Raw genomic sequence first — 26559 nt, forward strand, 5'->3', positions numbered from 1 at the left:
GGCCATGGGCAAACATTGAAATAGGTCACCGCTATGAGTTACTCTTTAGTGTAAACAAATTAAGAGTCAGAAGTGCCAGAGGCGGTTGACATGGTTAAAGAGAGGTGGATGATCTAGAGTTTGCAGGGCTCTGAAATGAATCAGACTCTCATACTAAGAAATACAGGTGCATTAAGTACTAGGATATTCATAAGTAAGTAAGCAAATAAGTAAGTGGGAGCTTGGCCTTCAAAGTTGCTCCAATCCCAGATGAAATGTGAGAAGAGAGGCTGTGGTCATATGGACATGTGGTCAGAGCTGATGTGGAATCCGTAGTGAGGCAGGCACCTGCATTCAGCTCAGATGGCTGGTAGCCCCAAGGATGACCGAAAAACCGATAGATTAATTTTTCACCTCTAGATCCCCCCTCCGCACTCAAAGTGTCCACAGATTTATCAGATCACTTTTGCAGTGGGATTCAGATCACATTAACAAAATTAAATACGGTAGTAGCAAAGAGAATATCAAGAAAAGGTTCAGAGAATAGAAATGCCCCCTGCCCTCTCCAGTGCTGATCTCCTTCAATTTTTCATCACAATATTGCCCACTTTTCTACTATGGACCCACAAGAGGATTGAAACTTCTAGTGTTTTAGGATAGGTGCCAAAGGTTGAAGATATTCTCTTCCTTCTTGGTCTACTTGCAGTTCTCAAAAACCCTTCTATCCATCTGTATTTAATTTTAGCAGCCTTTCCCCCTTTCTCTTCTCTCCATAATGCATTGCTAGAACTCTTTTCAGGGGATGGAGGGAGGGAGGGAGGGAGGGAGGAAGGAGAAATGGAAGGAAAGAAAGGGGGAGGAGAAAAGTAGGTAGTTAGGAAGATAGGTAGATAGATAGGTAGGAAGGAAGGTGGATGTAAGAAAGGAAGGAAGGAAGGAGAAATGGAAGGAAGGAAAGAGAAAAGTAGATAGATAGATAAGTAGGAAGGTAGGAAGAAAGGAAGGAAGGAGGGAGAGAGGAAGGAGAAAAGTAGGTAGGTAGGAAGATAGGTAGATAGATAGGTAGGAAGGAAGGTGGATGTAAGAAAGGAAGAAAGGAAGGAGAAATGGAAGGAAGGAAAGAAAAGTAGGTAGATAGGTAGATAAATAGGAAGGTAGGTAGGTAGGTAGGTAGGAAGGAAGGAAAGGAGGGAGAGAGGAAAGAGAAAAGTAAGTAGGTATGTAGATAGGTAGGAAGAAAAGAAGGTAGATGGAAGGAAGGGAGGGAGGGAGGGAGGGAGGGAGGAAGGATCTACTTCATTCCAAATCAATGTTTCATTTCATTTCTTGAAGCTCTAAGGGGATTTATATTGCAGTAACAAACAAAAGCTTAGCATATTTAAAGCTGTCTGACATGACTACAGTCCAATCTTCTCCATTTTGTAGAAGAACAAGTGAATTAAAACACAGGGAAGCGTCTTGGAACTAACTCTTCTGAAGCAGAAATGAAAGAAAGCAATGCAGGCATATGATTTTCCTAATGAGATTTGACTTTCTCTAAGTCACACTCTTCCTCTGAGAGACAGAAAAACCCAGAACTGGGAAAGGCTATTTAGTCCATTGAGTTCAATTTCCCGTTCAATGCAGGAACCCAATTATATCACATCTGACAGATGGCTACGCAGCCTCAGCTTGAATGTATGTAGTGAACGAGAGAGCCCATCACCATTCTAGGTAATTGGCTCCATTGTTGTATCGCTCCTATTGTTAGGAAGGTTTTCTGAGCATTCAACTGTAATCTGCTTCCTTCTTTTTCAGGCCATTGTTTAGTCCTGCACTCTCGGCAGAGACAGAACAAATTAGGGATTCTTCTGAGCAACATCTCATCAGGTATCTCAAGAGTTTTACAATATCCAATAGAAGAGAGTACAGTAGCTCACAGTTGAACTATGGAGTCCTTGGTGCTCTCTGAGCTTGCAGACATTTCATTACCCAACTAGGTAACATCACCAGAGCTAGCAAGTATGGAGTTTGCTCGATGTTTATATCCCCTTAGCTTGCTCTGCTAGTGTTGTTGTTGGGGGGGGGGTGCTGTTTTCTCCTTGGCAGTTTCTTGATTAGAGTATTGTTTCTGCTTAATTGTCTGGGGTTAAATCCTGCTTATTTTTCTACCATGTATCTTTTCTCCTAGAGCTAAACATACACCCATTTTCCTTCGTATGACTTGATTTACTCATCTTCAACATCCTTCTATGAAGACATTTTAGTTTGTCTGAACCTTTCTTAAAGGGAGGCTTAGAAATAGGCAAGTTGGGTCTGACCAAATACATGATGTTCGTCAGTGGTCAGATTCAATTTTTTTTACTACCGGTTCTGTGGGCATGGCTAGGTGGGCATGGCATGGCTTGGTGGACATGGCAGGGGAAGGATACTGTAAAATCTCCCTTCCCTTCTCACTCCTGGGGAAGGGTATCCATTTCCTCCCAATCAGCTGGGACTCGGGAGGCAGAGAATAGATGGGGGCAGGGGCAGTCAGAGGTGGTATTTACCAGTTCTCCGAACGACTCAAACTTTCTGCTACTGGTTCTCCAGAACTGGTCAGAACCTGCGGAATACCCCCTCTGATGTTAGTGCTGTGTTAAAAAACAGGAGACGCATGTTGGGCACTGCTTTTTAAATACCTTCCCTTTATCAGTGGGTTCCATGTGTATTCCGTATTTAATGGTTTCCTCAGTTGCATTTTTTTTGTACAAGAACACCGAGTTGCTATGTCAATGAGGAGAATCCATCTTAAAAACGGAAAAAAATTTAGAAAGTTAAGAAACAAAATGGATCATTGTATTTATCTTCATGCACCGTAATGCCTCACAACAATAAGGTGAATCTAAAAACAACACCAGGAACATTTTTTAAACATACCCAGGAATGGCTCTATTGTTATTGAAATAAGGCTGTGCATTTCAGTATAATCTGCTTCAAAGAAGAAAATAAAACTATAAGGGTAATTCCAAAAATGGCCTGCCATGAAGAGTTGAAAATCTTGGAGCAGGCTAGTGAGAGAAAATACAATACCTTAGGACAGTGGTGTCAAACTCGCGTCATTACAGCAGCATCAAGTGACATATCGGGACTTTCCCCCTCTTTGCTAAACCAGGCAGGGGTGGGGCTAGCACGTGTCACATCCGGACTGTGGGCTGTGAGTTTGACACCCCTGTTTTAGGACAACCTTGGCAACTTTAAGACATGTGGACTTCAACTCCCAGAATTCCCCAGCCAGAAAGTTGCCAAGAATTCTGGGAGTTGAAGTTTTACATGTCTTAAAGTTGCCGAGGTTGAGAAAACAACTGGCATAGGACATAACACAACACGTATAAAAGCTATTGTTCACATGGTCAGAAGCAGAGAAGCATCATTTTACTTACTTATTTATATTATTAAATTAAACTCCCCCAAAAGTGGAGTCTTCACATTCAAGAAAAACACAAGGATGATGATGATTAAATTCATATGCTTCTCATCTCGTTGACCATAAGGTTGTGTTTGTCTTTGACTTTTTCAGTTTAGTCACAAGAAACCCTATTTTCCTTAGATCTGAACGTACCTTGTGAGGGATCATAGAAATGATATGGGATGGAAGGGGTGTTTGCATATGTGTGCAAACTATGACTGATTATAGATAGAGTGGATTGATAACACAGTAACCCTGTGAAAGTTCATTTTCAAAAAAAATAATTGTCTTATGTGACATGTTATGTTAAGGTTTCTCTATGAAATCAACTCTGTCATTCCTCAGGAAGGCATGACAGAGGTAGCGAGGTTGGGATGGAATCATTTGGATTAAAGACAGCTAAATTAGGCTTTAGGGTCTCCCCCCCTCTCAGGTGGGCAGTAACAGAAATTCACAATAGGATCCTTAATCCCCACCTGCAATTGAGAGATAGTAATTCTGTGTATTGAGGTGGAGCTGGCCTTTTGTAGCTGTTATGGGATACCTGCAAGGGATGGGACCTGAAGATTCAGGAAGAAAATAGCCATTCCCCCTGGGTGTCCTCTTCCCTGAGGAAAAGCAGCAGTGTGGCATCGTCTCAGCTCTTTCTATGTTCTTAAAAGATGCTCACTACAAGTTTCCGTTTAGAGCCTCTAAAGGCATTCAAAGCCATCATGTTAATGCGACATATCCCTAATCACCTTCTAACAGTTTTCAACTGCATTGATGTTACACCAAGGGAAGCTGCATCTCTGTTTCACAGATGATCTGCACATGTTTGTACATCACTGGGTTTTAATGGTTGCTGAAGCAAGAAGACTTGGGAGATGGAGGAAGAGATGATGCATTGAGAACTATCAGATAAGAGAAGATGTAGCCCAGAGCTGCATTACAGGCAGAAAAGGGGGAAAAACTCAGACAGGGATATCTCTATTTTATCAGACTGTAAAAGGAGATAGAAGGAGCTTTGTACTTTCGGGCCTACAAAATTCTGTAATGTAATGTAATGCAATTATAATGTAGCCTTACAATTGAGTAGAATTAGCTTATCTGGTCTGTTTAGTCTACCTCAGAAGGCTGACAATAGGCGAGCAATCAAATGTGGTAGTCCGTCACCTTTATAGAGTACGGAATGAAATCCCCGACCCTTAACCCACAGGTGGCTTTGAGCTGAAGTTCAAATGACCTCTGGAAAGAGCAGTTGGTAACCTTCACAGTTTGTAACTGACACAGCCTGCTGGGCGAGGAAAAAGAGTGGAGAAAATAAGTTGCGAGTATTTGTGTGTGCGCCAGAGAGAGGCAGAAAGAGAAACCAAAATATCAAAAAATAGTTTTTTTTAGACTGGATGGTTCTACTCTCATTTATGTACTCTCATTCTAGTTCTAATACACTTATTTTTTTCATATTTTCTTTTTTTTTCTATTTTAAAATTTTTGCTTTTCATCCCTGTAATTATAATTTGCAATAAAATTACTATTAAAAATTTAGAGCTCAGCAAAATGATCCAGAAGATCTTAGGAGGCATGTCCAAGACGTTGGTTAAGCCTCATGTGATCCTAACATTTCTAGTTGCACACTCCTTGTTCCAGAGCCTTTGAAAAGCTCATCAAGATCTCCAAGTCAACCTTCAGGTTTGGTTGCCACAATGTAAAAAAGATGTGGAGACTCTAGAAAGAGTGCAGAGAAGAGCAACAAAGGTGATTAGGGGACTGGAGACTAAAACATATGAAGAACGGTTTCAGGAACTGGGTATGTTTAGCTTAAGAGAAATAAGGACTAGGGGAGACATGATAGCAGTGTTCCAATATCTCAGGGGTTGCCACAAAGAACTATTTGTTCAAACTATTCTCCAAAGCACCTGAGGGTAGAACAAGAAGCAATGGGTGGGAACTAATCAAGGAGAGAAGCAACTTAGAACTGAGGAGAAATTTCCTGACAATTAGAACAATTAATAAGTGGAACAACTTGCCTCAGAAGTTGTGAATGCTCCAACACTGGAAGTTTTTAAGAAGAGATTGGATAACAATTTTGTCTGAAGTGGTGTAGGTTTTCCTGCCTGAGTAGGGGGTTGGACTAGAAGACCTCCAAGGTGCCTTCCAACTCTGTTATTCTATTCTATTCTATTCTATTCTATTCTATTCTATTCTATTCTATTCTATTCTATTCTATTCTATTCTATTCTATTCTATTCTATTCTATTCTATTCTATTCTATTCTATTCTATTCTATTCTATTCTATTCTAAACTTTAACAAGGTCTTAATTTCAGATCTTCATGATGATTCTGGATGGACAGCAGTATTACCCACAGTGCAAACACACAGGTACATTATGGTGCTATTCATTGTATGCAGGTAAGCATATCTCCACAAGGAGATTCTGCAGACTCTGTTCCAATTTTGGTGGAATAGATTCTAAGGACTGAATCCCACAAGTAAGAAAGAAATAATCCTCAGAACCATTACGTAAATCATTGAGCAGGTGCCTCCCAATTTTGGGCATGGATGGCTAAATTTCCACCAACTGAAAAAGACAAGAAGCAAAGTCTTAGACTGAAACTCTGAAGCACATATCTACATGGCAATTTCTGTACTTCTGAAGGCAGATCTTTTGTTCATATATGATATATGACTTCATTCTTATCTGCAGTAAGGCAATTAATCTAGCCATGTTGTGCCTGTGAGCTTCTGCCATAAGTAAGTGCCTGAATGTGGGGATAAGAGACTGGACAGATGAGATTTATTACTACGTCTGGCATGAAGTCTGACACATGTGGAGATTAAAAGGAGGAACAATATGTGTAGTGCGATGGATTTGAGCAAGCGGAAGAGACATACATAGCTCAGTCTATCTCTTTACATAAATTCAACTATTATTCAATTAATTTTCTAAAACCAATCTTCACTTTTTCCCATATGCTTTGCTCTATCAAATACTCATGCATACATCTGAAGTATAGTTTTCTAAGATATGTTCACAATGCAGGTAACTTTCCTCAAGGTTTACTATTTTGCATGCAATTTTCCTTCATATTCAAACAGGCTGATGAAAGTTTGGGACTGTGATCATATATATTTTTTGGACAGCAACCAATTTGTCTCCTGGCAAAACTTTGTCCCTCTTTTTTGGTTCATTACAATTAACAGGAACCAGATCAATGACTCTTATTTGGACCAAGTTTTAACCAACAAAGCTAGTTTCCAGTTTTGTGGTTTATCTTAGGAGTGGTACAAAAGGTTCAAATTTCCCTGGAGCTGAGCATAATTCCTGATGACTTCATGGATATATCCATGTTTTTTGGATGATTATGAAAGCTTCCTTCCTTCCTTCCTTCCTTCCTTCCTTCCTTCCTTCCTTCCTTCCTTCCTTCCTTCCTTCTTTCCCCCTTCCCTTCCCGGATGTCTTTTTCAATTTCACACTCTGGGTTACTATGGATCTTCCACCATAGTACCAATATGCTTAGCTCTTCAAGATCAGCCAAGGTTAGCCACATGCACTACTTAACTGAACTTTAAGACCTGAAGCTATATTAGGATATGAAAAAGAATAATGAATAAAGGAGAGGAAAGCAGTGGGAAAGTCTGCAACAACTTGATACAGCCAACTGGCCATGGTCAACTTGCCGTAGGATAAGTTGCCAATGGGACAACTCACCATAGGGCAAGAATTACTAACATCAAAGAAATAGTGGAATAGAATCATTAAAGAAAGGATTCCAAGGGAGGCACAAAATGAAATGTGAATGGCAAAAAGTACAATGTTTTAAAATTTATTTTAAATAATTAAATTGAACTGTTGAATTATCTTGCACCGAGTTGGTCCATAATGAGTTGGTCCATAATGAGTTGGTCCATAATGAGTTGGTCCATAATGAGTTGCCTGTGGTGAGTTGGCTGCAGTAAGTTGTCCCATTCCAACAGTGAGAATCTAGATCTAGTGCTGGCTGTGTTATCCATTGAGAAAGGCCATTTTTTAAAAAAATAATAATAATTTTGAATTCATAAAGTTCTATGGCTTGAATCGATTCATTGCATATCTTTGGGGCAGGCTCACAAATCTGATTTATTTCACACATACAACCTCTCTTAAATAATGCTCAGAATTTGCACACTACATCAGATAGGCTAGCAGCCTATTCAGCAGTGAAATGAAGTACTGCATCCAGTTTTGGTCATTGCACTATGAAAAAGATGTTGAGACTCTAGAAAGAATGCAGAGGAGAGCAACCAAGATGATTTAGGGACGAGATTAAAACATACGATGAACGGTTGCAGGAACTGGGCATGGCTAGTCTAGTGAAGAGAAGGACCAGGGGAGACATGATAGCAGTCTTCCAATATTTGAGGGGTTGCCACAGAGAGGAGGGGATCAAGCTATTTTCCAAAGCACCTGAAGGCCAGACAAGGAATAATGGATGGACACTGATCAAGGAGAGATTCAACCTAGAAATAAGGAGAAATTTTCTGACCGTGAGAACAATCAACCAAGGGAACAGAAGTTCCCTTCGGAAATTGTGGGAGCTTCATCCCTGGAGACTTTCAAGAAGAGACTGGACTGCTATCTGTCAGAAATGGTGTAAGGTCTCCTGCTTGGACAGGGGGTTGGACTAGATGACCTACAAGGTCGCTTCCAACTCTGTTCATCTGTAAAGTAAGCCATGTTCCACCCATTCTCATATCCAGCAATCTTATTTTTAGCTACAGTCTGCTGAGCTGGCTTGGTAGCCAAAATCAGAGCTCCGTCTCCCTTTTGTTACTTCCTCTTCAGCTGAACTACGGGATTTTCTTTTCTCCATTTGGGGCGGGTGTGCTGCAAAGTAAAGCCAGCTGTTGCAGTGATTAGATTTTAATGTCTCAAGCTGGGAGTTTGCATTTGGGCTATGCACACTCCAGAGCTGTTAGCAATTAATGGTTACACTACCTTTTGAAGTCAGACCTCTCTTTCTCTCTGTGTATGTGTTAGTGTGGGTGAGAGTGAGCATGCATGTGTGAAGCTCTCACTGATTTGGGACTATGGTCTCAATTCTGCTTTTTCTAAGGCATTGATTCATTCTACATCTTTGACGGGTTCTCTTTTTCAAACATTGATGTGGCTGGTTTTGTTATTTAAAAAGAGCTTAATGTAGCAGAACTCTTAACTCATGCCACTCACCCCTGCGGGTGATATAGCGGTACCACTTAGTCTTATATACAGGTTCACAGTGCTTTACCATCCCCTCTAAGTGGTTTACAGAGTCAGAATACTGTCCCTGACAATCCGGGTCCTCATTTTACTGACCTTGAAAGGATGGAAAGCTGAGTCAACCTGAGTCAGGATCGAACTGCTGGCAGTCAGCAGAATTAGCCTGCAATACTGCATTCGAACCACTGTGCTGCCACGGCTCTTGTGTCTTCTTCATTTGAAGGTTCTGTGTAGTACCTTAGTTGGTCCACTGTACTCTTTTGGACAGAGAGCTCTTGATGTTTCTCCTGGAATCTGTTGGAGCCATACTTCCAAACTTAGGAGTAACAGTCCAAGTGCTCCTATTATTACTGGGACCACTTCATGTTCCATTTACTCTCTAGTTCCTCCTTCTTCCCTAGATATTCCTCTAGCTTCTCATACTCCTTCTTCCTGGTGTTGCTGTCACTTAGTCTTTCTACATCTATCACACTGCTGTCTTCTGGTTCTTGTCCAGCACTACAGTATCTGGTTGGTACGTGTAGATCTGGATGTTTCATCTGAATTGGAACACTTTGGGAAATTTTCAAATATATTTTAGTACACATAGCAAATCTTTAAGTCAATTCAAATACCCCTGTTGGGTTAAGTAATGGTTTTGTGGTATCATTACTCAATGAAAAATGACTTTTATCAATTTTGGGTAGTTTACCCAGACTTGGAAAGATACAACCAATGAGGGTGTATGATTGTAAAAAAAAATGCATATGAGGAGCTGACCATCAGATTCATCCTGTTCTTAAACCTGTGTGGACTTTGCCTATGTATTTCTATTAGGTTTCTCTAGTATGCTTCTATCAATTGTCTACTGACTTTTAAATCAGCAGCACATGATTAGTGTGGTTCACCCTGAGACAGAAGGCATGGCAAAGCTGTTGACCATGTGCCATAACATATGAGATGAAGCTCATGAAATGATACATGGAATGAGAATAGCATGTCCTATTTTTCAGCTGCAAAGTAGAGGAAGCCAATGTGTGCATCACTAAATATGCTCCAAAATAGCCTTGTACACCTGGTGTCGTCCATATGGGCTGGTTGACAGCTCCCCAAAATCTCAGGCACTGTGACCAAAAGCCAATTCTGGGAGTTGTCTGCAAGTTAAGGGAGGCTGGTTGGAATATAATTAGTAACATACAAGATCCTCTATTCTCTTGCCTGATTAATTCTTAAAACAGAGTTCATTCTTATGTTCAACATGTCTCACAGAGACTTGGTGATTTTGCATGATGGGTGAACCCAGACAACAGTTTAGAGCTTAGGATGTTGTGGCAATTCATCCAGTTGTGATGCAGATGAAAGCATATCTAAGCAGATGACAATTCAGCCTAAGGTATACATAGCAATAGCACTTAGACACATACCGCTTCACAGTGCTTCACAGCCCTCTCTAAGCAGTTTATAGAATCAGCCAATTGCCCCCAACAATCTGGGTTCTCATTTTACCCACCTTAGAAGGATGGAAGGCTGAATCAACCTTGAGCCGGCGAGAATCGAACTGCTGGCAATCAGTAGAATTAGCCTGCAATACCACATTCTAACCACTGTGCCATCACACAGCTCTAGTAAACCTAGTAATTCTCCATCTTCTCCCAATCAGAGATAACCAAGATAGTCATCATTGCAGCTTTGAAACAGACTTGCAATAGCAGCATTTGAGACCATCTTCTCCCTTTGATGCTTATTGCTTGTCATTCTCAAGAGACGTTCCTTGCCATTCCTAATTTCTCAAAGAAAGCTTGATGTTCATCAGGTGCCTTCCTGGCTTAGACAAGTTCAAGGAACAGAAGGAGAGGAAAGAGAAAACTCAGGAAACAGTTAGTTGTGCAAGAGCCTAGGGGAGGGGGAAGAAGATTAGGTTGAACTGGCATCAAATTTTACCCCCTTTTGGGATTTCCTGTGCACCAACCTCTTCCCTATTACCAGTGCTCTACTGGCTAATTGAACTGTCATAGATGATTAAGGGATGCTGCAATTCCCATTTGGTTTAAGTCTTTAAATAAGAGCTACCTGGTTTGCTTCTTACTCAATGCCTTACTTTCTTCTGTCCTTAAGAAACTTCATACATTGCCAATGCTCTTACTCATTATAACAAGAATTGGAACATTTTATTCTTTTCTACACAATTCCTGACTGTGGATCTGTTTAAAAGGTCACTTTATTCCTCCATTACCCTTTGTTTAACAGGGTCAAACATTCGCTCTACCAGTAGTCCAAAATTTTTTTTTCTGATTGACATTTTTTTTTTTTTGCTCCAACATATTTGTGCTTCTGCTGTTGGTTATTTTTAAAAACAAACGAACAAATTTCTGGGCTGGGAAGTGGTATATCAGCATGAGATTGGAGACATTTATTACTGTTTCTTCTGACAACTCATTAACATTATACACACACACACGCAAACACTAACATCCAGGAACAATGGAACCCTGGTGGAAACAGAGGATGAAGAAGTAAAAGCTGAAGGACTTTTCATCTTTAAAAACATGTATGTATGTATGTATGTATGTATGTATGTATGTATGTATGTATGTATGTATTTATTTATTTATTTACTGATCACATGTGTATACCAGACTCTCAGCACAGCCAACCCAGTGTGGTGAATTATATATCTTTTTCTGTTATTACATCTGTATAATTTTTCACTTTAAAGGCTCTCTTCCTGGTTGCGAGTAATAAATAACACAAGGGGAGGGAAACACCCCCGGATACATTGCTGACATCAAAAAAGGTTCTACATGATTGACAAATAAAACTGGGGGGAAGAACGAGGAGAGTCTAATTGAAAGTCATTTCATGTAGCTCTGACTTCTGTTGCTTCACATTAATTTTGCCCAAACTCACAGGTGATGGAATGATAGCAGCAGCTAATTACTCTTTGTTCTTTTCAATTTTTTTTTTTGCACCACTCACTAGGAGAAGCTATGGCTACGTTTGAAAACTACAAACCTTTTTCTCCCATCCCATTCTGGAAGGTAACCCCAGAGAAAAAAACAAAAAAAACCAGTGTTTGTGCTCACAGAGCTTTGCCTGACCTGGTAACTGGGTTGATGAATGGTCCAGGTACAAACAACACATTCAACTATAAAACATTTTAAACTAGCTGATTCACACAATGTGCCAAGCTAGATAACCCTCAAGGTTAGTAGGTTTTAGTACCGTGTTTGCCAAGGCTTTACTTGACTCACAACACCCAATGAGTATGTTAAAGTATACCAAAGTCACCAAGAAGCTGGTCACTCAAGTCCACTTTTAGGAATTCTGTCCAGTTTGCCCAATTTGAGAAAATTGTCCTTAAGTTTTCCCAGTCTTCTTTTTGGTTACTCTGTAGCCTGGTGTTTATTCTATCATCATTTTATGCAAAGTTACTTGCAATTCTTAGATGAGCATCATTAAACAATTTCCACAAGAGCCAGCCCCAGAATTATTACTATGATGCATGGATATCATTTCAGTAGAAGAAACCTGAATGAGCTAAAGGAAGATAAAATAAATAAATAAATAAAACTGGGGAATAGGATGATTTACTCTGATTTCTCTGCTTTCCCATTCCCTTTTGCCAATATCTCTGTCCCTGCTGACCATTGGTCCCTGACTGCTCATCAAAGTCCAGAACTGCTTGGTCACCAGACTCCAAAATAGGTTCTCTAGCTTTGTCATAAGTTGAAGTGTTGACAGAACCTAGAAGGAGCCCAAACAAGTTATGGCTTGATGCTGCTCAACAGCTTGAGTCACCACTGATAAGATTGGTTTACTCCTCTGCTAAAACAAAGAGCTATTCCTTTATATATATATAGCGTAATAATTAGGTATTGTACATAGCAGAGAGTGGTACCCAGCAGAAAGAATCTCAAGCTTGCAAACAGTATAAAAGAAAATTAAATGACCTGTCTCTAATTGGGGCGTGTGTTTGATAATGGAACAAGGCTAACTATATATTATACTTATAAATCACATCTATGGAGAGGAAAATGTGAAATTCAAAGCAGCTTTATATTGACAGAAGTTTTTATTTAAGGTTTAAAGGCTATATTCTTTTAGAAGTTTGGCTATAACTTCCAATATTCAGAGCACTGGTACTGGCTCAGTGTCAATCGTCCCATGGGCATAAGCAGAAAAAGAAACTCCTGGGACATAATTTTACCAAGAGTATAACTTTATTGATCTATATAAGCACAGAAGGTTCCCACAGAAAGCAGCATAGGTAAATTCCCTTTTCCTGTTTAGGCCAACCACTGTCCATTGTCAACCAATCCAACTTATTTTTTTTTGTGTTTTTGGGGAAACAGTCTGCACCATTCGAAAAATTCTCATAACATGATCGTGAAGTGTAGGAACTTTCTCGGGCTTGGCTCCCTCAGCCCCTCACAACTCCCTCCAAGGACTCCACCCCTCCCTTCTGTTTCTGTTGTCAAGCTGCAAGAAGAATTGCAGGTGGCAATAGATTACGAGTCAGCCTTGGCACTGGGTGTCTTAAAAATCCTAGTCCGGCAGTTTCTACAAGAATGTGTTCTCTATCCCTGCCTTAAGGAAGAGTTGTAGAGAAATCAAAAAAATGTACAGGAACTGAAACCCGTTTCATTTTGGTCCAACACATCATATAGGCTCTATTTAGAAATTACTTCTGATGCTCACTTTCAATATTTAAAAAAAATCATAAAAGGAATTGCAATGCATATCCAGTAGATACATTGAGATATGGGCAGTGACTGTTGGGCTATTCACCTCACAAGTAACAGTTTAATTTACTTGAGCAAAGACAATATGGTTCATTAGAGATAATAGTGAACAGAGTAATAGCAATAGCATTAGACTTCAACATGCATGCATGCATGCATGCATGCATGCATACATACATACATACATACATACATACATACATACATACATTGCCCCATAGTGCCTTGCAGTACTCACTGGGCAGTTTACAAATGTTAGCCTATTGCCCTCAATAATCTGACTCCTCATTTTACTGACCTTGAAAGGATGGAAAGCCAAGTCATCCTTGAGCCCCTTAGAATCAAACTCCAGGCTGTGTGCAGAGTTAGCCTGCAATATTGCATTCTAACCACTATGCCACCACGGCTCCTATTTAGATATTTAAACATTTAGAGTAAGCTACACATTTGCCCCAAACAGATCAATTGATCTTGAACCTAGGAAATACTCTGTGTAAATGGAAACAACTTGAGAGATAGCAAATTATATTCTACGGAAACATCTGCCTCCCTCCCAATCGTAGTTAGCTGAAATTCAGATGTGAGGGTATCTTAAACCAAATGCAAAAATGTGAATTTTTGGTTGTTTATAAATACCCTTGGATTTAGCTCCGTGTCCAAATGCCAGTTTCCTGAAAATTGTACGTTCAGCTGGTTTGCTACTATCTTACAGGCTGAAAAACAAATGCATGGATTTTCATCTTTTAGAAATGATGGTAGACACAGGCTAACTCTGGGAGATGTGCACGTTTATGCAAGCTTTGATTAAGCCCAGGAAGTGACAACATCTTCCCTCCAGCATTCCCTGTTATCATCCTTAGGAACTTCTCTGCCCCAAACACACTTCTCCTTCTCTACCTAACAGTGCAGAAGCAGGCAAGGATGCTGCAGACAGCCAAAATTGCCTTCTTATCTAACAGCAGCAGCTGTTTCAGCTCCTTGGGCCTGCCTGCTGTAATAAGTAGTTTGTAATCCAAGGAGTGGAAGAAAATGCTAAGCTAGTAGCAGAAAATGAATTTGTCCTTGGCTGACGTGAATCAACAGCATACAGATGCCGCCTCTTCTCAGATGATATCCCACCATGGAGATTAACTAGCCACTAATGGCCAGAAGGCTTTGCGGGTTACTGCACTCCCTGGCTAGCTAGCAAACTAAGCTCCTGTTCTCTCAGCACCACACATGGATTAGCTGGATTATGTTGGAGAACCTCTCTAGATGCTTTTTCACTTGTTAAGTGGCGCTTTCCTGATTTTTATGCAACCTCCTTATTACCAGTTGGACGTTCCCAATGTTGTCCTCCCTGGTTCCTCCTGCTTTCCTGATTTAATATTTAAAATGAATTTCAAAAAATCAGGATCTTCAGTTTTGATTTGCCCTCATAGCCTTTTTCTTTTTCTTTTTGGCAACTTGTAAAGAAGGCATACCACGTGGGTGGGAAAACATGTAAATAAATAGCAATAGCACTTAGTATATACAACTTCATAGAGCTTTGCAGCGCCCTCTAAGCAGTTTACAAAATCAGCATATTTTCCCCAACACTCTAAGTCTTCATTTTACCAATCTCAGAAGGATGGAAAATTGAGTCAACCTTCAGCTGGACAGGATCAAACTCCTGGAAGTGGGCAGAGTTAGCCTGCAATACTGCATTCTAACCACTAAACCACCACAGCTCATGCCTGAATGCATATATCTATGAGGGATTTGTCTTAATTTAAATCATGATCAGTAGCAGAAATAAAAATAATAGAATCACAGGTTTGGAAAGGACCATTAAGTCATGTCCAGCCCCTGCTCAATGTAAGAATCCTAAATTCAAGGTATTCCCATTCTTTGTCTAGGAATTTCAGGTGTTATATGCCCAGCATATTTGGAGGCGATCAGGTTATGATATACAAATATATTTTCTGTCCATGATTTTCCTATTCTTCCCAAGTGTCTACAGGCCTCAGAATCTCCCCTTTTTTCCACTTCTTACATGAATACAAAAATATGATCTTTGGCTATTCAAATGAAGAACATTTGTTATTTGGAATATCGTTTATATTTCATTGTAGTGATTTTGCAATTTAATTATGAGAGAATTAGATCTACACCTGGCAGAAATAGCTGGCTATTTAATATTCTAATTAAGTAATAATTTTCTAAGCAGAGATGCACCTTGAGAACCTATCTCCAGTGAGGGACAAAATGTTTTTCTAGATATCCTGCATTTTTTTTAAAAAAAGAATTGCCTATATACTCCTAGGAATGTGAGAGAGTACAGTATCAGGTTAGCGACGGCAATAATGAAATGCTACAGAGATTTATGCCCTCTCAAAATGTCGCAGATTCATCTGGGAGTGAATTAGAAAGTTCCATCTAGATAGATCCATGGCAAAATGCAAGCCATCCAAAGGAAGGTTTTCATTCATTTCTAACAGGGAAAATGGCAGGGGTTATACTTAGCTGCACTTAATTTCTAAAGTATGTTTAAGTTTGGCTAAGGTGCAATTTATCTTTAACTTCTTAAAACCCTGGAACACTTATGGAAATATCAGGCTCTTTGCACACAGTTTTTCTTAGACTTAGAACATAGAAGATAGAATAATAGAGTTGGAAGAGACCTCCAAGATCTTCTACTCCAATCCCGTGTTCAAGCAGGAGACCCTATACCAGTGTTTTTCAACCTTGGCAACTTGAAGATGTCCAGACTTCAACTCCCAGAATTCCCCAGCCAGCTGGCTGGGGAATTCTGGGAGTTGAAGTCCGGACATCTTCAAGTTGCCAAGGTTGAGAAACACTGCCCTATACCATTTCAAACAAATGGTTGTCCACTCTTATTTTCAAAGTCTCCAGTAGTGATGCACCTACAACTTCTGAAGGCAACCCATTCCACTGGTTGATTGCTCTCACCGATTTCTCCCTAGTTCCTCCTTGGTTAGTTTCTATACATTTGTTTCTTGTCTTACCTTTTGGTGCTTTGGGAAATAGTTTAATTTCATCATCTTTGTAGGAGCCCCTCAAATATTGGAACACTGCTATCATATCACCCCTTTGTCCAGTGGTGGGTATCAATTTATTTTACTACCGGTTCGCTCGTGTGACACTTCTGTGCATGCACAGAAGCGTCTGGGTGGGAGGGTGGAGCCTCCCGCCGCTACCAGTTCTCCTGAACTGGGGTGAACTGGAAAAAAAAACCACCTCTGCCCAAGTCCTTCTATTCTTTAAACTATACATACCCAATCCCTGTAACCATTCCTCGTATCTTTTAGCCTCCAACTTTTTGTTTATTTAAACTTGATTATCAAGTTTATTTGCCCTTCATCTGGGGTTTCGGGCAATTCTGATAAAACAACATATACTAACATTTATCAATATAAAATAGATTAAAATTAAAATAAACTAAAAGCAAAGCTTTGGAGGACAGAGATGGGGTACTTTCTCTGTTAGTGTACCAATCGCCTCTAGCCATCACTTTCTTCTTGTTAGCTGGCATAGCTTGATTTTAAGGGCTTTTTTGAAGGCTAAAAGAGAGAAGGCAGATTTTACTTCCAGTGGCAAGATGTTCCAAAGGGCTGGGGCCAAGACAGGAAGGGTTTTCTTCTGGATCCCATCACCTGAAATTCCGTGGCTGATGGGATCTGCAAGAAGGCTCCTTCTGACAGAATGAGTTTGGCAGGCCAATCCCATTGTTCAATTCTTGGAGTATCCATAGGACAGTTCAATTCTTGGAGTATCCATAGGATCACACAATACAGTTCAATTCTTGGAGTATCCATAGGATCACACAATAACTATTCCACAGATCATTCCAAGAGATGCAAGTAAAAGGAAGTAGCTCACAAAGAGCCCAAAACAACAGTGAGTACATTGATAGTTCAACTACCAAAACAGTTGAAAGAGATACTAAATTCATCTGAATTGAGAAGAAAGTGGGATTCCTGTCTTATCTAGCAAATATTTCATTTGTAAATGCTTAGAAAACTACATTGGGTCACAAATTTACCTGTCCAGATTCACAGATAGACAATGCAGATCTATTTGGGTCCACACAATTAAAGTGCAGATATTTGGGTATAGTATTGACATACACGGTAGGGATGAAAAATTAAGCATATGGGGGATGACATTTAAAGAAATAGATCACCACTCCTCTCATTACTGCAAGAGGGAAAGTTGGTAGGGCAGGTTGCATGCCCCCATTTCATTCTGATCTGATAATTTCCTATATAGATGTTAAGGGACACTTAGAAGAAACAATGTTTTGTCAAATATTGGCTTAGCTACTCCTTTCAAAGTTCAATGTATTCACCAGTGAGTCCAATGTAAGATGGGACTGTGAATTAAGAACATGTTTATTTTTGGGAGTCTGCAAAACCCTAGCACCACTAGTATATGTGTTTTTCTGGCAATTTCCCAAAATACACACTCATTTCCATTTGCACTTTTTCTAATGAACGTTTTGTGAAGCTTGCTGACCAGAAAAAGACCGAATCTAGTTTGGTAGATCTTAAGGATTTGCTCTGACAGAAATCTGTGATTTGCTCCCTTCTTCTATGACAGACAAGTCTTCTTTAGACCTTCCTGAAATATTCCAGAGAAGACACTGCCACAATAAGCTCTTTATTCAGGAAGGCAACTACACCTGTACAAGAAGCATTTCATTTGGAGGTGACCCAGCTACAACAGATTAATGTTTTGCTGAGACTGACTGAGCCTCTGTAGAAGAGAGGCCCAAATCTGGCTGGACATGCCACAGAAACAGAAGTGAGATTTGCAGATCTAAAGAAAAGGTCTTGACTTTAAACAGGTGTTGTTGTTGTTGTTAAAGATGCTGCCTCTTAGAAATAACTCAGGCAGCGTTCTTAAAGGTACTGTCAGAAGATAATATCTCTTATCCATATCTTGTTGTAATACTGCTGGGTTCTTTGTCTCTTGACCTATCTGAAATTAGACAAAACTCATAGAGTTTTATGCTGGAAGCATAAAATCCACAAATATTTTTCTACAGTGTCTTGGAAACATTAGCTGCAATAGAAGACACCGAGAGAAAACTCAGTGGGGAAAAAGTGGGGAAACCATCAATTGTGTGGCTTTATCTTTTATCTCTTTTATACTCTATTTATACTGTATCTCTTCCTCAAATTTCCAGGTGAGAAAAATTCATGCTAGAAACTCGAGTGTACGACTGGCAATCTGCATAGGCATTCCTCAGTCCTACACTTTAGATTCTTTGGACTGCAATACCTGGGCTGGTGTGGAAAACAAAGAGAGGTGAGTCCCAAAGGTGCTTTTCCAAAAGGCAACTGGACTTTCTTTGTTTATCCTTGAAGGTGCTTCGCTTTTCATCCAAGAAGCTTCTTCAGTTCTTCGGGAGCTGAAGAAACATCTTCAAGGAAAAACAAAGAGCGTTTGGTTGCCTTTTGAAAAAGCGCCTTTGGGACAACCCAAATTTTGATCATATTGATGGTGGGGATGCCACAATGGTAATAAGTGTGAGTCATAAGTCACTTTTCAGCAGCACAATAACTTTGAACTATCATTAAACGGATGGTTGCAATTTGAGAATTACCTGTGTTAAGTTTACTACTATTCTATGACTATTCTTGTTTAGTCTATACATTTTAATCTCTGTATTCTAATTCTATGTTTCTCTGCCTGGGTTACCAATGGTTTTTTAAAAATCTTAATTATTTCTTCTTTTGTTCTTTCCTTCTCCCCCAGATCTTCTTTAACTCTTGTAACCAGTCAGTTTGCACGTGAAAATTCCTTTCACTATTTTATAGGACTTGCAAACAGTGCTGTCAGTCATTCTAAATGAGGACATAGTAGCACAAGTAGCCTCAAGATTAGGGCTGAAGTCCAGGGCTCTATGGCCACATGGCTACTTAAATGATATTGCTGCAAGTAGCAGGAGATGCTACAGGAAACCTTCTAAAACAGCTTCTAAAATGATCTAGCAGCAAATCTGCATGGAGTCACGTCAGAAAACCTTCACTGATTTGGGGAATCAAAGAACACCAAACAGTCAATTTATTCCCCTTCTTAGAATAGAGTGATGTGATCCTCCCCCCCAGCACAGAAAGATTCTCCAAGCCAGAGGGTAATTTCTTTTCCACTGCTCTGCCTGCAACTATTTTCAATCACCCTGACTCAGTACCACCCATATCCTCACACATTCAATTTGATAGTTCTTGACCTCAGCCTCTTCCACGATAGTTGAAAAAGGACCCAGGGCATTTCAAGAATAACATTTGTGAAGTCTCCCACAGACTTTTGGGAAAGTTAGTCCCTCTAGCAACAAGCAGCTGGAGGATGCGTTACACCAACATTTCCGTTTTTTTTGTAACAGTCACAACACCAAACTGCATTCCTCACTAATATGTCTCTCTAATATGTCCTGACCTTTGGAGCTAATGCTATGACGCACTTGAATAAGCACCAATTAAGCCCCTCAACCTCATTGTAAACACAAGCACAGACTCTGCACGAAACCTTTCTGCACAGCACAAGGCAGGGGAAGACACAAGGATGTGTAGCTATGCTGGAAGAAAAGATGGGGAAAGTTTAACAAGAATGAGTCATCAGCTGATGTGTCCAAGATCTGGGGAAACTTTGCTTGCTCTCTATGCCACCCTGATATAGGATGAAACCAGTTTCCATGGATTAAAACCTACGCTGCTCCTGAATATGGACAACAAACAAACATAACAATTAATAACTCAATGTAGACCCAGTCTATTTTATTGTCGACATTGGCAGAGACATATTCCAATCCATAATTATTAAAACATTTTTTTTCATCTGCTTACTACTACATTTTTTTTATTTCCAATTATTCTACCTACAGGATGGAGACTTGATGCTGTTTTGTTTAGATGTCAGAAATCTTGACTCTTGGTAAGAGCTTTACCTAGGCAATCTTCGAACGCATTACATTCCAATAACAGTGTTAAAGGAATAGTTTCTGTTGGTACTCTGTCATTTTCATACATTCAAGAGCTGTCCTATTTAAATTAATTGAAACAGTTGGCAGATTCCGTTGGCTTAGTTTATCTATCATATCCATATGCCCACAAAATTTAATGAACTTGTTATGCTACAGCAGAAATCCATTCAGCATTGTTCAATCCCTTCTCTCTCCACAACCTATAGCATTCATCTAGCTTATATGAAAAAAATATATGATTATGTTCTTGAAATAAGGCAAATTCTTGGCAAGTCGTTTTTTTCCCCCAAAATAAAAAAGGACGTTGATTGAAGTATTCCCCTGAACCCAGGTTACTTGTTATGCAATTCCATGACAGCAGCTAAGACTCAACAACTATCTTTACTTTCTAATTTTAGTGAAATACAACAGCCCATCCATGCTGCATTTCCTATCAAATGTTCTCTATTTTCTTTTTCCCATTTTCTAGCCAGTTTCAACAATATTGCTAAGGCAACTGATAACAAGGAATAAAACCTTGATTGGGTGCTCCACAATTTAAAAGGGTCCTCCAGGTTCATATATATTCCTCCCCAACCTCTGAGACTACCACCAGCTCTGCTGGCCACAGGCGGGCCACAACAGTAGGCTTCTGAAGAGTCATAGATCTGGATGTCCCAGAGGTAATGACATCTAACAGCCTGGGAGAAAAGTTTAAAAGCCACCGTGTAGGTATTAGAAACAACGCTTAAAGCTGTAATCAAATGAAATTAACAAAGTTGAAGTCAAATGCGATGCAGGAAACTTATAATCAAGCAATTCTCTCTGAAACAGAGTCCACATTCGGTGTGTGAGCTCTGAAAGTTACATTCCTGAGCAGATGGTTTTGCTTGTCCACTGTCAATGCTTTCTAAACAGCCTCAGTATGTTCGATCAGGAAGAAGCTGCCACGTGTGTTACGGTAGCAGCTCCAACAAAATGCACAGACTGTTACCAAGCTGAGAAAACTGGAGTTCATTACTGAGTAACAACATCATCAACACAAAGAATTTCCAGTGCAACATTTGGTGGGCCTGTCACCAGCGTTATCTGCTCAGCCTAGGGACAGAAGTGAGAAATCAGCAGAAGTGTGCCGTGTTCTGCTAGAGAGGAGTATGTCTTCCATACTCCAAGCAGTTAATTGGACTAAAACAAGACACACACAAACACACACACCACACCTGCTCTTTTGCAGTCTGCACTTATAAATGATTTAATAAAGCAGTGCTCAAAGAATAACTGGATGAAAACAGAGACATTCCCAGGCAGTTAAGCACTCCAACTTTCAATGGATGATTCACAGAAATGGCACCAGGAGCTTTAGACCTGGTGGTGGATGTAGTGAATAGGGTAATGGGGTTTACAAGTGAAAGTTTATCTTAAGAGTGAAGAATTGTTAAGTGTCAAATGCCAGAGAGATCACGCGATCCAAGGAGTTCAAAAAAGGGCATAATGGTTTATTGCAAGCTTAAGTTCTCTACAACAATCTGAGCTACTAATGGCCCAAGCAAAGTGGTGGTAGAATCACAGTGATTCAAGGTGGGCTCGACTTTAGATTTCTTGTGGGAATGAAGGGGTTCATGGCTGATGATGCATTTGACCCCTCCCTTGAGCTCAGCCTGGTCATCTCCTACACTAAACTTGAAAAAACATTTCCCATCTTGAAGCAGCCTCTAGCTGACCTTGGCTAAACTCAACAAACTCAACCCAATCAAATATAGTTAATGCTCAAAAGAGAGACCACCAGGAAGTACCAAAGCTGCAAGAAATTCAGATGAACAATTAGGAAAATTAAGTATTGTTGACAAGTATATCTGTTAAATGTTTCTTGTCCCATCAATCTGTGCCCTCCAATTGTGAGACCTTCAAAAAAAGAATCGCAGTTAGCATGAACAATCGTAAGAATCTGGGAACTGAAATCCAGTTATCTGTACCCAAGGTCTGAGTTTATCTATGCATAGAATCAACATTTCATTTTTCCAATTACAGATAAACAGAATAGCTTTTTGGTCATATGGACTGAATTAGAAGTAGAATGTGTAATTCTGTTCTGTGATTTATATAGGGTTGACTATGGCTCTGGAACACATCGTTAGCTTAAGTTTAAGAGTGAATCTCAGCCCCTAGAATATATACTTGTGGTTCATTTTCTCCAAAATGTCTACTAACAAATGGATATAGAAGAAAAAAATAATGTTAATTTTTTGGGAAACACTATCTTCCCAACAACTCAACATACCTACTCCTTATGTTTCCTATGGCTGCCAGCAAGTAGAGTAACATCCAATGAAAACTATGACTTCTTAGCCCAGCTAATGGTTACATCAGTTGCAGTGATTGAGTTGGCTTTAATTATTAATCACTTTACACATTCAAGGGAACAGAAATAGAAACAAGCATTCAAGCAAGCAAGGATAAACGGATGGTTATTTCCACACAAACTAACAAGCTTATGAACTTACCTGTATTGGGTAACTTCGGGATTAGCTTTGGCAGAGCAGTGAAACTTTACTGTATTGTCTTCAAGGACAGGCTGAGGTTCTACTGACAGATTGACGAGAGGTGGATCTGTAAAAAAAAAAAAGAACGGCCAATATATTAGCTTTCATGCTTTTGTGTACAGAAATGTGTCTTTCTGAAGAAAGGCTCCTGTTTGCTCTACTGTTGTGATGTATGGATGTGCAGTAACTAGCCAAGATACCTATTTGACCTTTCAGTGTCTAAAATCTAATGGCCCAACAATGAAATACCTTTTGTTGAAGGAATGATAGCTTTAAAGGCAGGGTAAATCTGAGAGCAATTACTACTTGTTTGGCCATTTCTTCCCCAAGTGACTGTGGGAAGGTCATTTGCCATGCATCCTCAATTCCATATCTGGAGAGATCCAAGGAATTTGTTGAGCAGAATAGATAAGTAAGGGAGCCAAAGGCATCCTTACTTATCTTCCTTACAGAGAAAAGCAGATCGGCGTAGATCAGGGATATCTGAGGCCATTTTCTTTCTGAGAGGCATGATTCTTGCAACCATTTCACTATTTTATTAAGGCAAAAAAAAAAAAAAATTCAGGGACTCCTTTATCATGGTGCTTAACAAGGAGCGGTCATCTATAGTCCTCTTGATACTTTCAAGCGAAGAATTATTTTGTATTCGTGATCTTCCAACCTGGCTTCTTTAGCTGTGCTACTTTTTTTTTTTAAAGAAAAAATAAAACAAAACAAAGACATTTGCACAAAGAATTGTGGGTTTGGATCAAACGAAGCATCTCAAGGCATAGGATGTAAGTGGCTTTTGTCAAAGCCCAAGAAGACTCCTAATAAAAGTAAACCTGTGATTAGACAGTAGACCTGCCAGCCTCTCAGCTCCAATGTTTCCTTCCTTCTCTTTCTCAGAAGATAAGCAAAACACAAAAGTAATTGGTGGTTTGCAGACACGGTCTATTTTCTTATGTCGTGCATCATCAAATTCCTTACAAAGCCTAATAGTAGTCTGATTTCGTTTGAATTATGTGTATGGTCCTGATATAGGAACCCAAGAACTGGTAGTTTTTGGAGACCCAGAATATTTCTGTAGAACCATGACAAAATTCCATCAAAATCACAGATGTGCTGTTCAGAGAGATTCATCTTTTCTCTTCCAGTGGGATCCAGAATTATTTCAGGACCCATATAATAGTAAGAAAACATTTAGCAAAAATCCAGGAAAAATTGTTCTCTCTCTCTCTCTCTCTCTCTCTCTCTCTCTCTCTCTCTCTCTCTCTCTCTCCTTCTCCCTTCCTCTCTATCTCCTCTCTCTCTGTCTCTCTCCTCACTTCTTCTCCCTCCTCTGTCTCTCCCTCTCTCTCTCCTCTGTCTCTCTCCTCCCTCCCTTCCTCTTCTCTCTCTCCCTCTCTTCTTTGTCTCTCTTCCCTATCTCTCCCCCCTCTCCTCTCTCTGTCTCTCCCTCCCCTCCCTCCCTCTCTCCTCTCTCTCTGTCTCCCCCCTTCCTCTTTCTCCTCTCTGTCTCCTCCCTCCATCTCTCTCTCTCTCTCTCTATGTGTGTGATAGATTTCACACCATTTTTCAAGGAATTGTAGAAATGTCACCTGCACAATTACTGAGTGAGTGAATTGTTAAAACTCAATATAGTGACAGGTATAGAATGATATGAATCTTCACATACTTATAAAATATGAAGGAGTTTCTCTTAGCCTTTTACTTGGTACATGTTGGGAACTCTTTGTATTGTCTGTATTGTAATGTTTGTAAATGCAGACTGACACACAGTTTCTAGAACAACACACAGCCCATCAGCCTGTGGCCAACGGTTGCAAATAAGCCATTAACTAAACGAATCCAGGACAATGGTGAGAATGGGGTTAATTCTTGTACTGCAAATTAAGTTGTCATGCAGTCACATTTGAAACAGGAGGCACTTGTCATCTAGCAGATCGGTTCCTTCTGTACCGCCTGTGCCAGATTGCCTCTATTTCCCAACTGTGTTCTGGCTGACACAGATTTGCTGGAGGCGGATTCTCCATTATGCTCCACTTGACAGCTCACGCTGAGATATAGGCATGTGCCCTGCTAGTGGGTGGGTCAGGAAGAACCATCCTGAAAAAAAACACAGACTGAAAGCACCTGACAGAGCCTAGAATGTTTTGCCCTGTGATGTAGAAAGCTCTTCTGAGCATGACACTTGCTGAAGAAGCTTGGGCTTGAGGTCTGAACAGAAGCCACCCAAAGTCAAGGAATGGGTAAAAGAAATGCAGAAACCACTTGAAAGTTAAAGAATGGGGTAGGTGAGGAGGAAGACCAGGAACTTAAGAATTCACGAGAGTCCTCAGCAAAGTCATACGTTGCTAGCAAGACAGACGAAACTGTGGAATGAAGTTCTTCAGTCACACAACACTTAATAGCAGTGACTGTGAGTGGGATCAGAGTCTTAGAGGACAACCAGCTAAATATGAGCCAGCAGTGTACAGCGGCAGCCAAAAAAAGCCAATGCAATCCTAAATTGCATTAACAGAGGGATATAATCAAGATCAAGTGAGATACTAATACCACTCTATAAAGCCCTAGTAAAACCACACCTAGAGTATTGCATCCAGTTTTGGTCACTACACTATAAAAAAGATGTTGAGACTCTAGAAAAAGTACAGAGAAAAGCAATCAGGATGATTAGGGGACTGGAGACTAAAACATACAATGAACGGTTGCAGGAACTGGGCATGGCTAGTCTAGAGAAGAGACAGACCAGGGGTGACATGATAGCAGTCTTCCAATATTTGAGGGGCTGCCACAGAGAGGAGGGGGTCAACCTGTTTTCCAAGGCACATGAAGGCCAGACAAGGAATAATGGATGGAAACTGATCAAGGAGAGATTCAACCTAGAAACAAGGAGGAACTTTCTGACAGCGAGAACAATCAACCAATGGAATGGATTGCCTTTGGAAGTGGTGGGAGCTTCATCACTTGAGACTTTCAAGAAGAGATTGGACTGCTATTTGTCAGAAATGGTGTAGGGCTTCCTGCTTGGACTAGATGACCTATAAGGTCCCTTCCAACTCTGTTAATCTTAGTTGCCTGGGTTTCTGAGTGGTTCAAGAGCTCCCAAGATCATTTCCCAGGTGCACAGAGCCAAGAGAAAGAGTAGGTTGGGCAGCAGATGCCAGGTCACCAGTGAAGTGATCAGCTAGTAACTATAGGTGAAACCAGATGAGAACCAATAAAGAATGGAAAGAATTCTATCCTTTGAAACAATATGACCTTCATAGTTCACTAGAACTTTTGTCTCAGTGGCAAAGAATGGAAATGATTCATTAAAGGTAAGTAGCAAATCCTTCTCAAGTTTTTATTACTCAAATTTCCAACTTCTTCTTCTTCTTCTTCTTGGATCTTAATTTTGTGCCTGCCTACACCATTTTGCAGTGTCAGACATTTGTATCTTCCATAAAATGGCCTTCCTGTGACTACTGCATTCCAGGGTATAAATATTCCATCATCTCCATCTCTCTTTAACCTATCTACATGAGTATCTTTTGTGAATCAAACAAGAAAAGGAATCATGTCAACCATGCTGGAGTACTTAGAAGAGAAAGAGGAAGCCAAATTAAGCTGAACAAATACACAAGCTAAATATTGTCTTTTCTATGGCTGCGGTGTGATTGTGGAATTGATTAATCAGATGCCTTTTTCACTTTCTTGTCATTTACAGAATTCAGGATAACAGAGTTGGAAGGGACCTGGGAG

At 40.1% G+C, this 26559-nt stretch overlaps 1 protein-coding gene across 4 annotated transcripts in view; it reads right to left on the reverse strand.

Annotated features, from left to right (window-relative positions):
* Window positions 1-26559, reverse strand: part of KIRREL3 (kirre like nephrin family adhesion molecule 3) — a 694474-nt gene that overhangs the window by 117831 nt on the left and 550084 nt on the right. For all 4 annotated transcript variants that reach the window (XM_081961293.1, XM_081961291.1, XM_081961292.1 and 1 more), the window contains exon 7: window positions 22795-22900. In XM_081961293.1, the coding sequence (XP_081817419.1) occupies window positions 22795-22900 (106 nt within the window). The remainder of the gene's footprint in view (window positions 1-22794; window positions 22901-26559) is intronic.

The sequence above is a fragment of the Natrix helvetica genome, assembly GCF_964273705.1.
Source record: "Natrix helvetica genome assembly, chromosome: 8".
NCBI classification, from domain to species: Eukaryota; Metazoa; Chordata; class Lepidosauria; order Squamata; family Natricidae; genus Natrix; species Natrix helvetica.